Raw genomic sequence first — 14,293 nt, 5'->3', positions numbered from 1 at the left:
ACTGCGCTGTGTGCCAGGCCCTGTGCTGAGTGTTACACCGCAGTGTTCCAGCTAACCATCAAAACTGCTTATTGTCCGTTTTATAGGTGAAAAATCTGATGATCTGAGAGGTCAGTTCATAGCGAAAGGTGATTCTGGTATTCAGACTGAGGTTGTCTGCCTGGGGCCTGAACTCTCAACCAGTGATACTAACCTCACCACACTGCTTTGAAGATTTAATGCAGTCACTGGGGTAACGCATGGAAAGGCACTTATGTGACCTGGAAAGTGCCATAGAAATGCTGAGTGGAATTACTCAGTTCAGCATTTTACTGAGAACACAGGCACTGTCTATCTTGTCTGGCTTTGTTGTGTCACAGACCTTAGCACAGCGCCATACGTTTCTGCTGAATGGCAGAATTCCATCCCAAGCTCTAGGGAATGTGATCCCTCAGCGGTTTTCCAGAGTGTTCTCCTCATGAGGTTCCAGCACACTTTCTAGGAACTAAGCTAACAAAACAAAAGCAGCAACCACACACTTGCCCAGGTTAGGGGCCCGTCTTCCTCTCGGCCCCTTTACTGGTGAGCTGCCAGGGCCTCGGGGTCAGGATTTGGGTCACACCCAGTCAGGAGATCCCAGCCTGCTCCCCGCGCCTGGCGGTTCCTACCTGGCTGCAGCTGCTCAAAGTCCATCAACATCCTGTAGGCCGTGCAGGGATTGACACTCAGGGTGGCGGCGCTCTGAAGAGGGATGTCACTTGGAACTCCGATCAGTGCTTCCTCGCTGAACACAGCCTCAGTCCGCCAGGTTCCTGAGTCAGGGGATGGGGCCGGGGTCGTGAGAAAGGCTCTCTCTCCACAACTGGCCCCAAGACACCCTCCTCAGTAAATGGGCACCTAAGATATCAGCCTTCAATTCAAGTAAGACTCAGAGAAGAAAGAAGATCTTGAAATCCTTTTGAATCTCTGAGTACTCATGATAGCGATTTTGTTATTAGCACATTAGTTCCATCAGATGTAGCTAAGGATCTGAAACTACTGGATTGTGAGTAACATCACAACCAGGGCAAGAGATGCTGCGAAAGCCTCCCTTTCCCTATTCGGTCCTCATTCTCCTTACGTATGGCACGTTGACTTGGGCGGTATTACAGAAAAAAGCACGAAAGTAGAAGTCACAGGCGTAGCTTTGGGACCTGGTTTTGCTGGTCTGCTGGTTCGCGCAAATTACTGAGTTTTGGTTACCCTCATATGTAAATGATACTGGCCTCCTCCAAGAGCTGCTGCACAAATCAAATGACACAAGGGAAATGACGAACTCCTGTAAACTGGAGAGAAGTGACCATTAACCTCCAGGCCATGTTCTAGCTGCAGACAAAAGAATTGTAAAATGTCAGTGTTGAGAAGGCCCTTAGAGCATCGAGTTTAACCTCCTCATTTAACAGGGTAGGAAGCCAAGAAAGTGACTTGCCCAAAGTCACCCGACTAATCTGGGCGCCCCACCTACAGATACTTAGTGTGCACCTACTGGGGGCCACGTGCTCGGACAGTGTAGACGCGTTCCGTCCTTTCACGGAGTTTCATTCCAGGGGAAATCAGGCGAGAAACAGACAATTGCAGTGGGGAGAATTCCTTGAGATGGGGGTCAGGGACAGCTTCTCTGAGGAGGTGCAGGCTAAGAGTTAAAGGGTACTGATGCCAAGAATGTCACTCACGGAGTGCACCAAGAATGGTCTAGGGAGAGGAAAAAGCATATGGAGAGGCTCTGAGGAAGGACAGACAGAAGATGGACCCAGGAGGATACACGCTGCAGGGCAGAGAGTGATGGGAAGGCAGGCTCGGGCCATGGCTGAAGTGGCTTGGACCACAGGAACATCCCCCAGACTCTCACGATCCTGACCCACAGTAACCGTGAGCTACGCTGTCCCTCAGTACATTCACATATATAAATATGTACCCCTACAGGTAACAGACATCAAAGGCTCATGGGACAATATTTACCCTACTATGTATGATATCCTGTTATTTTCTATTCTACTGTGACTGATTTTAGGGGAGAAAAGTGCCGTTTGCAACCCATTGGATCAATTTCACTGATGGGTCACAGCCTGCATCTGACAGGTGCTCACCCATGTGGGCAGGATCCTGTGTAAAGCAGAGGTGAGGAGAACAGACTTGGAGACAAACAGACGCGATTCAAGCCTTGGCTCTTGGACCGTGTACTCGCTAGGTCGCCTTAGAGAAACTGTTACTGGCTTGGAATCTGGTGGCTGTGGTACCTTAGGGGCCGCTCTGGAGCGTGTGCCCCTGCCCAGTTGCTGGGATTCTAATGGTACCCTGGCTCCACACGGTCAGGGGTGGGGTGGAGGGGACAGCCTAGGTGACTACTACTTGCGCTGTAAGTGGAGAGAGACAATGTGGGCTTTAGGGACCAGGTAGTATAGACAAGAGGCAGGAACACATTCTATTAAGAGCTGCACTGGTAGATCTGTGGCTGAGAAAATAAGACACTGAAAAACTGACGGGTTCCTTTGGAATCTAGGCGGTATCCTGGCATTTTTCTGGGCTTCACCCAGCCTGGTTTTCAAATCTTCACGGTCACCTTCGTCATCATGGCCCCTACTTCTCTTGGCCAACATGTGCCGTGTCTACTCCGGCCAATCACCTAGTGTAGGGTTTTCTATGCATGAAATTAGGGGTGTTTTCTAATTTCCCTTAAAGGCACAACAATGGAAATTCAGAGCTTGACACAAATTTCTGGGGCCTGGCAGTCCCTAATCCTCTTCTAAAGAGAACCTGGGTGGGATGGGGGCAGCGCCCATGGTCAGCCCTGAGGGCTTTCAGGGTTTTAAAGTAAAAATCCTTAAACCCTGGAGTGGGGGACCTGCTTAAAACTCCCAGCTTTGCCATTCCTGATTTGTGTGATTTAGAATTCTCATTTTACCTTCTTTGACACTAATGTCATTATGTGAAGATTAAATATAATGACATTTGTACAGACTATCACCGTGCCTAGTACGTAGTAGGTGTGTAATGTCTCTTGGTTTCCTTTTCTGGTCCTAAGTCCCATGCTCTAGTTCTCAGGATTCCTGTTCCTTGCTCCTGTGCAACTGACCCTTAACCATCTCCACTATCTAACACGGGGGTCGGCAAACTGCGGCCGTGGGCCAAACCTGGCTCACTACCTGATTCTGTAAGCCAAGTTTTATTGGAACATAGTCATGATCACTTTTCATGTATTGTCCATGATGGTTTACGATGGCAGAGTTGAGTGTAGGCAGTTGGCCTGCAAAGCCTAAAATATTTACAAATTGGTCCTTTACAATTTCTTAAGTCTATTTATTTTTGAGAGAGAGAAAGAAGGCCAGAGAGAGAGAGAGAGAGAGCGCACGCACAAGTGACAGAAGGGCAGAGAGAGGGGGAGACACAGCATCCGAGGCAGGCTCCAAGCTCTGAGCTGTCAGCACAGAGCCTGATGTGGGGCTCAAACCCACAAACCATGAGATCATGAGCTGAGCTATAGTCAGATGCTTAACCGACTGAGCCACCCAGACACCCCATGAATTGGTCCTTTAAAAAAAAGTTTGCTGACCCTGATCTAATGTGTATAGAAATTTAATTCGCAAAAATGGTTGTACGTATCCCTCAGCTGAGCTGCATGAATTAGTTGAGATATGCCAGCAACAATGGTTAGCTCCACTTTAGAGATGCGGAAACTGAGGCTCAAAGTAGCTGTGACTTAAACAAGGTCACCCAAGAGGGTGAAAGAAGATTCCCAATAGGTGCTCTCGCTGCTGCCCTGTGCTGCCTCGCGAGGGTTTTGAGGGTTTCCAATGAGAAAGTCAGTCTGCACGTTCTCTGGCCCAGTCTCCCTGGGGACTGGCAACATGTGGGAAAAAGCTGGCTATGGGCACAACTCAGTAACATGAAGGATGACCAAGGTCTGGCCAGTTGAGGACTTATTTAATGACTGCCACTCTTACCAAACTGCAGTCTTCACTAGAAGAAAGGCCACATCTGTTCACTGCTATATCAGAGCCCAGCACACTGCAGAGGCTCACAAAATGTTTACTAAATAAACGGAGTTAGAGTCCCGGTCATTATAAAATCCTCTTGCTCTCTGACTGGCACCTGGTGGGAAAGATTCCCCTTTTCTCTGGGGAGAAATCCCCGTTCTGGCTGACACCCACCTCTACAGGCGCTATCCCCTACACCCCTGGCAGACGTCCCTTCTTCTCTCCAAATCTAGTGACCGAGTTCTGTTCCTCTAGCTCCTAACTCCAACCTGTCTTCCCAGCCCCGTGGCACTGCCTTGTTCAGACCCTTATCAACTGAAGCCCCATCTGTTTAGCCACCTCCTTACTGGCTTCCTGCCTCTCCCTCTGCCTCTCCAGAGCATGCTCTGTGCTGCCCAAGTCTGGTCCTCTTCTTCTTCTTCTTCTTCTTCTTCTTCTTCTTCTTCTTCTTTTTTAAGTGTACTTATCTTGAGAGAGAGAAAGCGAGGGGGGCAGAGAGAGGAGCTGCCAGTGCAGAGCCCGATGCGGGCTCAAACTCACAAACTGGAGATCATGACCTGAGCCAAAGTCAAGAGTCCGATGCTTAACCAAGACTGAGCCACCCAGGCGCCCCCACTCATTCTTAACTCTTCTTTGGGCTCTCTCTGACCATAGATATCAGGCCTCCATGACCAGGTACCGCCTGGTACGCGCCTACCTCTATAGCCTCATCTCGCTTCTCCTACGTCCCCGCAGGGACACAGCCGCACCAGGCTACAGCAGCTCCGACAGTGCCGAGCCTTCTCCTGCCGCCGTACCTTTGCACGTGCTGCACCGCTTGTCAGCGCTTCCTGACCTAGCCCACTGGCTACGCTTCTACTCAGTCTTCCAGACGGAGTTCAAGCACCACTTCTTTGGGAAGTCGCTCCGAATGCTCCCCGAGATGGGGGGCTCTCGCCTTCGTGTCCATCCTCTCATTATAGCGCTAACTAGACTGTCAGCGTATTACGTGTTGTTTTTCCATTCTCGAGTTCCCCACCCCCAGCCAAGAACACTTTGAGGGCAGAGACTGTGTCTGACGGGGGCGGCCTCAAAGCACCAGTCCGTCCGCATCGACAGTGAATCCTGCAGCTCTCAGTTTGCTCAGATGGCTTGGCTCTTTCACGGCCAGGTGGGGCTGCAGGAGAGAGTGGGGCCATTCTTGGCAGCAAATCTGATCTCAAAGAAAAGAGCTTCTAATAGACTTGTTACTGCTTTTTCCTGCCTGGTACCTTTTTCTTTCTAGAAATGCTCCCTCCTAACCTCTGAGGCTGTCAACCACAAGGCCCCACCCTTTAAACCACAGAGGTGGGTAAGACGCTCCATTGAGGCAACTGGAATGACCCAACCCCATACTCCTGGCGTGGTTCTAGGCCATAAGTATCTTTACCACAAGTATTTTTGCCATATAACTAATTACATAAGGCAATGTTGCTGTAAAACAAAACAAAACAAAAACTGGTTGACAGTTTGTTGGTTTCATCTGCTGGTTGACAGTTTGGTTTCATTTCTCCATTGACACAGTCCTCCTATTTCATATTATATCAACTTTAGCCCTTGTAACAGTCTAAAAAGTAGCATAGAGTTTTGAACCCACATTTCCCAGAGAACTTTGGAACGTCTATCAGTGGAAATGTGACAATATGCCAAAACCAGACAACAATGTGAAAGGCTTTCACAACCCGAAACAAAGCCCAGTTACAAATGTGCATCCTAGTATTTGGAACCTGATCAAGGAAGACATTTTAGCAACAACAGCAACAACAAAAGTGCCATACTGATTGAGGAGACGAGTCAACAAGCACCAAAAAACTGTGTGATACTAGGAACAAAAGACTTTGAGGACAAGTGCTTAGGTAACATTTTGTGGATCCACAGAATAAAATCAGTTATTTGTGTGTATTGCCATGAATCTACACTATACATTTTGAATGTACTGAAATAGTTTGTATTTTGCAGTAGTCTTTTCATTACTCATTTTGTGTTTGATGATGTCCTTCTTAGTGAGTGTCCCTCTTTTATTTTTCACAATTTTGTCTTTTACAGCAAAATTGCCTATGGCCAGTCAGTTATGCTGTGAAAAAACTTGCAGTTTAGATGGTGTAAAAATACTGAGTATGAAGGGGTTCATGGATGGGCAAAGACCCAGGCAGTGTCAGTCAGAGCCCTGCTGGTGGAGGGATGTGGTTGCACTGGCCAGATTGTGGAGGCCATGTTCATTTGTTCCCCGTTTGATGCAAACGTCAGGATGCCGGTGGCCATCTATGAAAGGTCGGTTTGAATCTCAGCTGTACCACTTACTGGCTAGGTGATCTTGGGCAAGTTGCTTAATATTTAATATTTATCTCATATCTACCTCCTGTTGTGGGAATAACTGAGTTCATACATGTAAAGTGCTTAGAACAGGGCCTGGTGCAAAGGGAGTAGACAACAAATATTTGTTAATGCTACTATATCACTAGGTGGGCAGATCCTATCTGAGAACTAGCAAGAAAACACAATGAGCTCTGATATCACTGGGGTTCCCGGATCCAGCTTTCCATCTCTTGCCCGTCCCAGTTCCAAAAATCAATTAACTTCTTTTTTTGCAGAGCAAGTTTGCGTTGACTGTAAGTTATAACCCAAGGGGTCCTAACACTGTAGTTTAGCAGAAACAGAGTGGGAATAAGAGTTTGGTGGGTTCTCTTTCAGTTTGCTCTTTGGACAAGGGCTTCTTCCCAAGTTTCAGTTCTTCTTCTTTTTTTAATGTTTATTTATTTTTGAGAGAGAGAAAGAGCGCGTGCGTGTGAGAGTGGGGGAGGGGCAGAGAGAGGGAGACACAGAATCCGAAGCAGGCTCCAGGCTCCGAGCTGTCAGCACAGCGCCCGACGCAGGGCTCGAACTCACGGACCATGAGATGATGACCTGAGCCGAAGTCAGCTGCTTAACTGGCTGAGCCACCCAGGTGCCCCCTTAGCTTCAGTTCCTTATATGTCCAATGGGGTGGTTAGTGTCTTCCCTGCTTCCCTCTCGTGATTGCTGTCACGATCCTGTATATAATGTCTGTGCCTCAAAAAGTGTGAAGTGTTAAAGAACAAAACTCACCAACGACTCACCATATATCAAAGAAAACCCCAACTTCTTAGCTTGGCTTTTGCAGGGCTTCTCCCATGTGGCCCCACTACCTGTGTGACCTTCTTTATCACTTAAGCAGACTTCTGTGCGCAAATCCACTGCCAAGGCTACATTGAATGTCTCACGATTTTCCAACCCGACCTTTGGGTCTGCTCATTTTGCTCCCTCCAAATGCAATGATTTCTGGCTCATTTCCACCTCACATAATTCACCCGTCAAAGGTCCATTCCAGAGAAGCCTCCTCTGTGAAGCCCTGATCCTTCCTTAAGACTCTCTCTCTCTCTCTCTCTCTTTCACACACACACACATTCGCGGGCACACAGAGGAGCCAGAAGTGTCCTCGGCTTCCTCTAAACTTGTAACATGTAACACACCCTTTATTGAAGTTACTAGTTTGGAGATTTCTTCAATTAAAATTTAACCTCCTGCAGGGCAGGGGCTGTCTTATTTGGATTTCCCATTGTACCATCTAGCAGGGATTTAGGGATGCAGGGATTCAGAGAATCACAGCTCTGATCAATACGGGCCCAAGGAGATGAGAGAACAGGTCGTCACCCCCAGAGCAGATGAAACAGACTTTCTGCTCTCCTTGTCCAGCTCCCATCCCTACTGGCAGTGGGTACATGGACTCAATAATAAATCCCGCATTGCTCAGTTACACTGAGCCAATGTGCAAACATTTCCAGTGTGGGTGAAATACAATCCGCAACAACGAAAGGCTGCAGACACCTGGAGAAACTTACCCAAACCGGCATTTGCTGGAATCACCCAGTCTCCTGGCTTCACCCCAGTCACACTGCTGCCCACTGCTACCACCTGTCCGACACCTTCATTCCCTCCAACAGCAGGCAGCTTGGGAAGGAGGCCATAATTTCCTAAGGGAGAAGAGCAGAGGGTCACCTGGTGAAGCTCGGGCAGTGAAAGAGCATGAACTTTATAGAGTTGGATCTGAGCCTGATCTGGCGTCTGCCTTTGGCCTGCTGTGTAACCAGGCTCTCTGAGCCTCAGCCTTTTCATCTGTAAAGGGGAGAATACTTTTCAGCATTCGTGGTTATTATGGGGATTAGCTAATGTATGAAATGAGCCCAGCATATCGCAGGCACCTCACAGTGGTTGGTTTACTCCCCACTGCAATCTTCCTAACTCTCAAAAAAGCCTCACATTCCAGAGAGGGGAGGCCAGAGAGGGCTTGCAGTCTGCAGATGGCTCATCTGGAGAACAGCTGCTGCTAATCACAGGAATTTCACACCCGCACCTGAGGAAGAATGGAATCGAGGAGGTGGCGGGCTAAGCAAAAAAGCCAATTAACATAAGCCACAGAAACCAAGGTTACCTTGGATCATATTTATGTCAGATGGATTGATAGGGGCCGCCAGCATCCTCACATGGACGTCTGATCCGCCCACAGCAGCTAGCTCCAGGTCCTTCAGTCTAAACACAAAGCCAAAGAGAGAGATGTTAATGTCACCCAGGATAGACAGGGCGTCTTTTGCTCAAATCATCTCCCCAAAGTAGGTCAGGGTGGCCAGATTTTTGAGCTGCCATTGTGTGGCCGGGAATTAAGGTTGTTAGAAGAGAGAAAGGTGCTGTAAGGAATTAGCACAGGCTACAGGTTAACTCTCTCACTAACTGCAAATGGAAAATCTCTAGCGCCCTCTCAATCCCACTGCCCGTTCTGGGACAGAAAGCAGTGAAACCTTCTGCTGGCCTGGATTAGCCTTGTGTTTTCCAAAACTTGCTTACCAGAATCACCTGGTGTGCTTAGGCATAATGTAGATTCTCAGGCCCCAGCTCTGACCTACTGAACCAGAATCTCAAGATAAGGGATGCCCCAAGTGGGTCTTATAGACAGCCATAACTGAGACACGGTGGGCTAGCTTATTTGTTCTCTGGTAGCTTTCTTTCTTTCTTTTCTTTTTCTTTCTTTCTTTTCTTTTCTTTTCTTTTCTTTTCTTTTCTTTTCTTTCTTTCTTTCACACATTTCTGTTAGTTGCAGAGCAGGTGAAACAGAGATGCCCTTTGTAGTTCAGGAAGAACTCCCTGGGTGACTGTGATCCACCCCCTGGAGTGATGTCCCGTTTGGGCCCGAATCCTGGTCAGAAAGGATGCTGAAAGGAGAGCTGAGCCATAGCACTGCCAAGAGCCTCTCCCATTACAGGTGGGATTTCTAGGTGGTAACACTCTGTTCACAGTGGGCCCTAGGCACCATGGGACTAATGTCTTTATGCATTAGAGCTTTGGTTAATGGGTTAAACCTGCTAAAGGGCTGGTGGCAATGTCCATGTATTATTTTTATTTATTTTAAATGTTTTTTTAAAATGTTTATTTATTTTTGAGAGAGACAGCGTGAGCAGGGGAGGGGAGGAGAGAGAGGGAGACACAGAATCTGAAGCAGGCTGCAGGCTCTAGGCTCATTGCCCGATGCGGGGCTCAAACTCACAAACGGTGAGATCATGACCGAAGTTAGACGCTCAACCGGCTGAGCCACCCAGGTGCCCCTTATTTTTATTTTTTATAAAAGGAGACCTTCTGGGGCTGAGCGAGGAGCCTGCTTAAGATTCTCTCCCCACCTCCCCCCCCCCCCCGCCCCCGCCCCTCCCCTGTGGATGCTCTTGTAAGTTAAAAAAAGAAAAAAAAATTGGAGACCTTCCACCCAGAAAGCACTGATCAGTGTACAAGACCAGTGTGTCTTGGTGACTTTTTAATTACCAAAGACTCCTTTATTTCTCCACACCAAGACTTCATGTTCGCAATGTTTTCCTTTACCCAGATGTACTTTTTTGGTGGTTTATTTATTTTGAGAGAGAGGGAGAGAATCCCAAGCAGATTCGTGCTGTCAGCGTGTGGAGCCTGATGGGGCTCGATCATGAGCCTGAGATCATATGAGACCTGAGATCATGACCTGAGCCAAACTCAAGCCAGACGCTTCATCGACTGAGCCACCCAGGCACCCTATCCTCTACCCAATGTACTTGTAATAATTCTCATTTTTAGTTACCGAAGGCACATATAACTGCCACACAGAGGTTCTTAGCATTAGGCAACAGTGTTACTGAACTAGGCTGATATACCCCTACCCACTTCTGGCAGAAATCTGACCTTTTAATTATACCTGAGGCTCCATTGGAGGTAAAAGTGTGATTTTCAAGAAATGCCTCGTATTAATAGTAGCAATAATGGTGGCAGGTGTGTATGTGGTATTTGTAATATATCAGGTCCTGTGCTAAGGGATTTAAATACATGATCTGATCTAAGATACAATTCCCTTGTGAGGAAAGTATGAATAGTCCCATTCGGTCAAGTAGGAAATGCAGGCTCCTGGAGATTATGAAACTTACACAGGGGGAGATAACCGGTCAGTGGCAGGGCTCCCCTACTTCCCAAGTTGGCACTCCAAATTACTGTGCTCTATTATTAGAATCCTGAAAATAGCCTGGGAATGCCCCTGACTGCCTACAAGGACGCCTAGCGACCTAAGGGGCTCAATCTGGGAATCCCTGTCCTGGACCATGACCAAAGTAAGACAGACCATGCCTTACCATGACTAAGAAACAGCTGCAAAAAACTGGATTAGCGACACTCTATAGAAAATAGTTAACTAGGAAGGAGTTAGGACCAAGGCAGGGAGAAAAAAGAAAGGGCTCTTTTTGTTTAGGTGCTTATTAAGGAACGTGTGTATTTATACACAGCTGGAGGAGGGGGGAGTCCTTATAATAATCATCATCATAATAAGTACTGTTTGAGTGCTTATCAGTGAGAGAGACACTAGGCTAAGTGCTTTCAATGCCAGCTTTCTACCATTATTCTGATTTTATGGCTGAGGAACAAAGGCACAAAAGAAGTAAATAACTTATTCAAGGCCACCAAAAGTAGTAAGTAAGTGGCTGATCTGATTTGAACCTGGTGGTCTGATGCTAGAGAAGCCAGATGGTAAGGGGCTAAGCAGACCAAGCGGAGGGCAGCATGGTGTAGAGGCCTGGTCCTTGCTGGACCTGCCTGGGGAGACGGGGAGGGGTTAGCAGCAGGCAGAACAGGGACCATCAGCCGGACAGTGATGCTTCTCTATGAACACACAGAGAACAGATGTGTAAGCCTGCATTCTGAGAAAAATCCCGCCCAGAGCAAATGGATTGCAGATTGGTTGCCTCTCTGTATTATCCGTACTGCTTCTCTCGTACGTTTTGCAGAAATCAGAGTTTTTCTGTAAGCCAGCAAAGTCCATGTACTCAAGCTACTTAAAGACATTTTTTTCTGCCCGTTTTTTTTTTTTTTTCTCTGCCCGTTTTTTACATGCTCTTCCCTCAGCCCAGAATTTCTTTTCCACTGCTTCTCCGCAGAGCAAGAGGTTCAATTCACCCTTTAAGACTTCTTTTGACCCTCTTCTTGGTCCTGAAAAAAATCACTTGCTCCTTCCTCAGTGTTTTCATTACACAGAAGGGGTGACACCATTTTAAGACCATCTTACATGAGTTTATTGCTTTTTAGTTTATCAAGTCTTTCCATATATTTCTTTTCAATTGATCACAACAGGCCTACATTCACATTCCTTTCCCCAAACTCCGTGCGGGAGATGTATGTATGCCAGAGTTCAGAACCATGTTATTATCTACACCCCCCTGTGGGGGTTGAGGCAGCACTCTGTGATCAGAAACACTGTTTCTGCAGCAAAATGTATGAATATTCACGCTAAGCGGGATGAATAGACACATATATATGAATATATAAAATAAATATAAAAACTTCACACAAGATGAGGTCTTCCCTCCAAATGAGTTGTAAAACAACAGAAATCAAAACAGAACTGTCAGCTGACAGAACTTTCTGACTTTGTCGTTGTAGATTCCAATTTGGATTTGGATCCGGGTCTTTCGGACTTGGTTCAGGACTCTTTTTACCTTATCCCTTAGTTTTACAGCCAGAATGTGCATGTCTGCTGTCTCCCCACTTGGCTGTGAGCTCCCAGGCAGCAGAGAATTCTTAGTCTTACCTCCGTGTTTAGCACAGTGCCTGGGACCAAAGCAGTGCTCAAGAATGCTTCCTAATGAAATTACGCGACTTTCCTCCCTATTGAGAAATTGTGACATAAAGGTGTCAGCCATTTTTGCAGAATCAGGGGAGAGGCTCAAGGCACAGGGATTTAGCTACTGAGGCTTATACTTGGTCTTCCTGGTTCTGGGCTATTTGGGAAAATAACCCTGAAGAATGGGTACAAATGAGAATGGAGACTGTCCCTCAGAGAGTTTGGTCTAAGCAAAAACCCATGGCTCTCTTCCTCACGGGAAAGTGCAGGCGAGGTTTGCAGTAAATCGTACTTTAAAAAATCTAGATGGCCATGGTCGAGATGGGAATACAGGTGGATCTCAGTTCACAGATGAAGGGAGGAGCATGGGTTTGAAGTGAATAGGCAGTCCTGGGTTTGAATCCTGCCTTGGTCATTTACCAGCTAGACAACCTCAAAATACTCACCTGTGAAATGGGGAGAACACTTAGAACCTAGCTCGTAGGAGTAAATGAGTCAATGTAAATAATTTGCTAGAGTACCTGGTACACAGTAGATGCTGAAGAGATGGCAGCTGTTATCAGTGGCAGGAATATCCAAGGAAGCCTCTGAAACAACTAGGTGGCTGTCCCTCTGAAGAGAATCACTGAATCACTGAAAGACGGCGACTTTTTGGAAAACTCAAGTAAATTTAACTCAGCAAATATTTTACTGACAGTCCTACTCAGTGTCAGGTACTGAGCCAAGGGGCTTAAGGATAGAAAAAAAAAAAAAATTCTCCTGCCTGGGAGCCTGATGGCACGGGGGCTCTCACACGTGGAGTCACTGCGAGAGGCACCCCCCAGAGGCAGGCACCCCAGAGGCAGGCTTGCGGTCCTAATCCCAGACTGCGCCCGGAGGGAGGAAATGCAGGGTTAGCCACTGGGCTTTGGAAGAAGTGGTGCCTTAGTTGGGGTCTGAAGGATAAGTGAGAGTTTACTGGGTGGACTGAGGGAGGAAGGCAGGCTTTCTTGCAAAAGAAAGGAATGGCAAAGAATCTGACTTGATAGTTGGCCAGGCAGTAGGTGCAATCTGGACAGGAGCCAGGGGAATGGAGAGGATTTGATAACCTGGGATCTCTTCAATAAGAAGTGGTATTGATGTCACTCCCCCCACACGGAGTGGGAAATCTCTGATGGCTCCTGGGCTTCTGGCGTGGACAACTGGATATTGACACAGAGAGGAAGGGAGAGTGGTTTGGAGTGGGGAGGGAGGTGTTATATTTGGAGCTTGAAGCAGTGTGGTATGGGGAGAGGGCACTCCAGGCTAGACGTACAGAGCTGTGAGTTAGCTGGATGTAGTGGGAGTCGAGGCAGGCAGATCATCTTGCTCTGGGCGATCTGGCTGAACAACGAAGGGAAACTAATGCTGACAGTTTCCTAAGCTCCAGGCATTCATTGTGCTTAGCATTTTATACACGTGAGGCTGGTTAGTCCTCAAAACACCTATCAGGAGGGTGTTATCTCCCCAATTCACAAACAGGAAACTGAAGCTCAGAGGAAGGAACTTGTCTAAGGTAAAACTCTGATTAAGTGGCAAAAATTGCCCTAAAGGTTGACTCCGAAGCTCAGACTGCTGAACACTAAGCCAGCATCCTTCACACTGTGTGGAATTTCCATCCTGAGAGACAGTATTAGGCACTCCCGGGGTGTAGGATATGTCTGAGAAATGCTGCCCAGTAAACGCCCTTTATAGGACTCAGACGGTGCCCCAGCGTCACAAAGGCTGGGAGAAGTCACCCAGGGAAAAAACCCAGGGGACTTTGTGTCATCCAGAGCCTCCAGAGGTAACTCAGCTGGGGACACTGTTTTCACAGCATGCCGAGTAACTGCCTGTCCCCAGACAGCAGTTTGAGAAGTGCCGCACGGGGCTACAACCCGCTCCCACTTCTCTGTCTTCTGGGTAGCCTCGCCGCTCTGTGCTGGCTGAAAGTCACAGAAGCACAGAAGCGGGAGGGAAGGAGAGCGGGGCAGGGATGAGGGTCTAGGGGCTGCAGAGTTGAAGCTGCGAACACAGGTGGCTGAGGGAGGGGCTGCGCTGCCAGCCCGGCAGGAGGTGTGTGGGTCAGCTGCATCTCACCAGGGAGACCAGCCCCAGCCTGCCCCATGGAATGCCATTAGCACCACAGACA

General features: G+C 47.8%; 1 protein-coding gene across 1 annotated transcript in view; it reads right to left on the bottom strand.

Moving 5' to 3' along the window:
• The window catches only part of MECR (mitochondrial trans-2-enoyl-CoA reductase), a 36,895-nt gene that overhangs the window by 14,980 nt on the left and 7,622 nt on the right, over nucleotides 1-14,293 (bottom strand). The window contains exons 2-4 of the mRNA XM_049617647.1: nucleotides 8,458-8,555; nucleotides 7,868-7,999; nucleotides 648-791 (exon numbers count right to left, since the gene is read on the bottom strand). Of these exons, the coding sequence (XP_049473604.1) occupies nucleotides 648-791; nucleotides 7,868-7,999; nucleotides 8,458-8,555 (374 nt within the window). The remainder of the gene's footprint in view (nucleotides 1-647; nucleotides 792-7,867; nucleotides 8,000-8,457; nucleotides 8,556-14,293) is intronic.

This window comes from Panthera uncia, assembly GCF_023721935.1.
Source record: "Panthera uncia isolate 11264 chromosome C1 unlocalized genomic scaffold, Puncia_PCG_1.0 HiC_scaffold_4, whole genome shotgun sequence".
NCBI lineage: Eukaryota > Metazoa > Chordata > Mammalia > Carnivora > Felidae > Panthera > Panthera uncia.
This window is presented reverse-complemented; position numbering and strand designations above follow the sequence as displayed.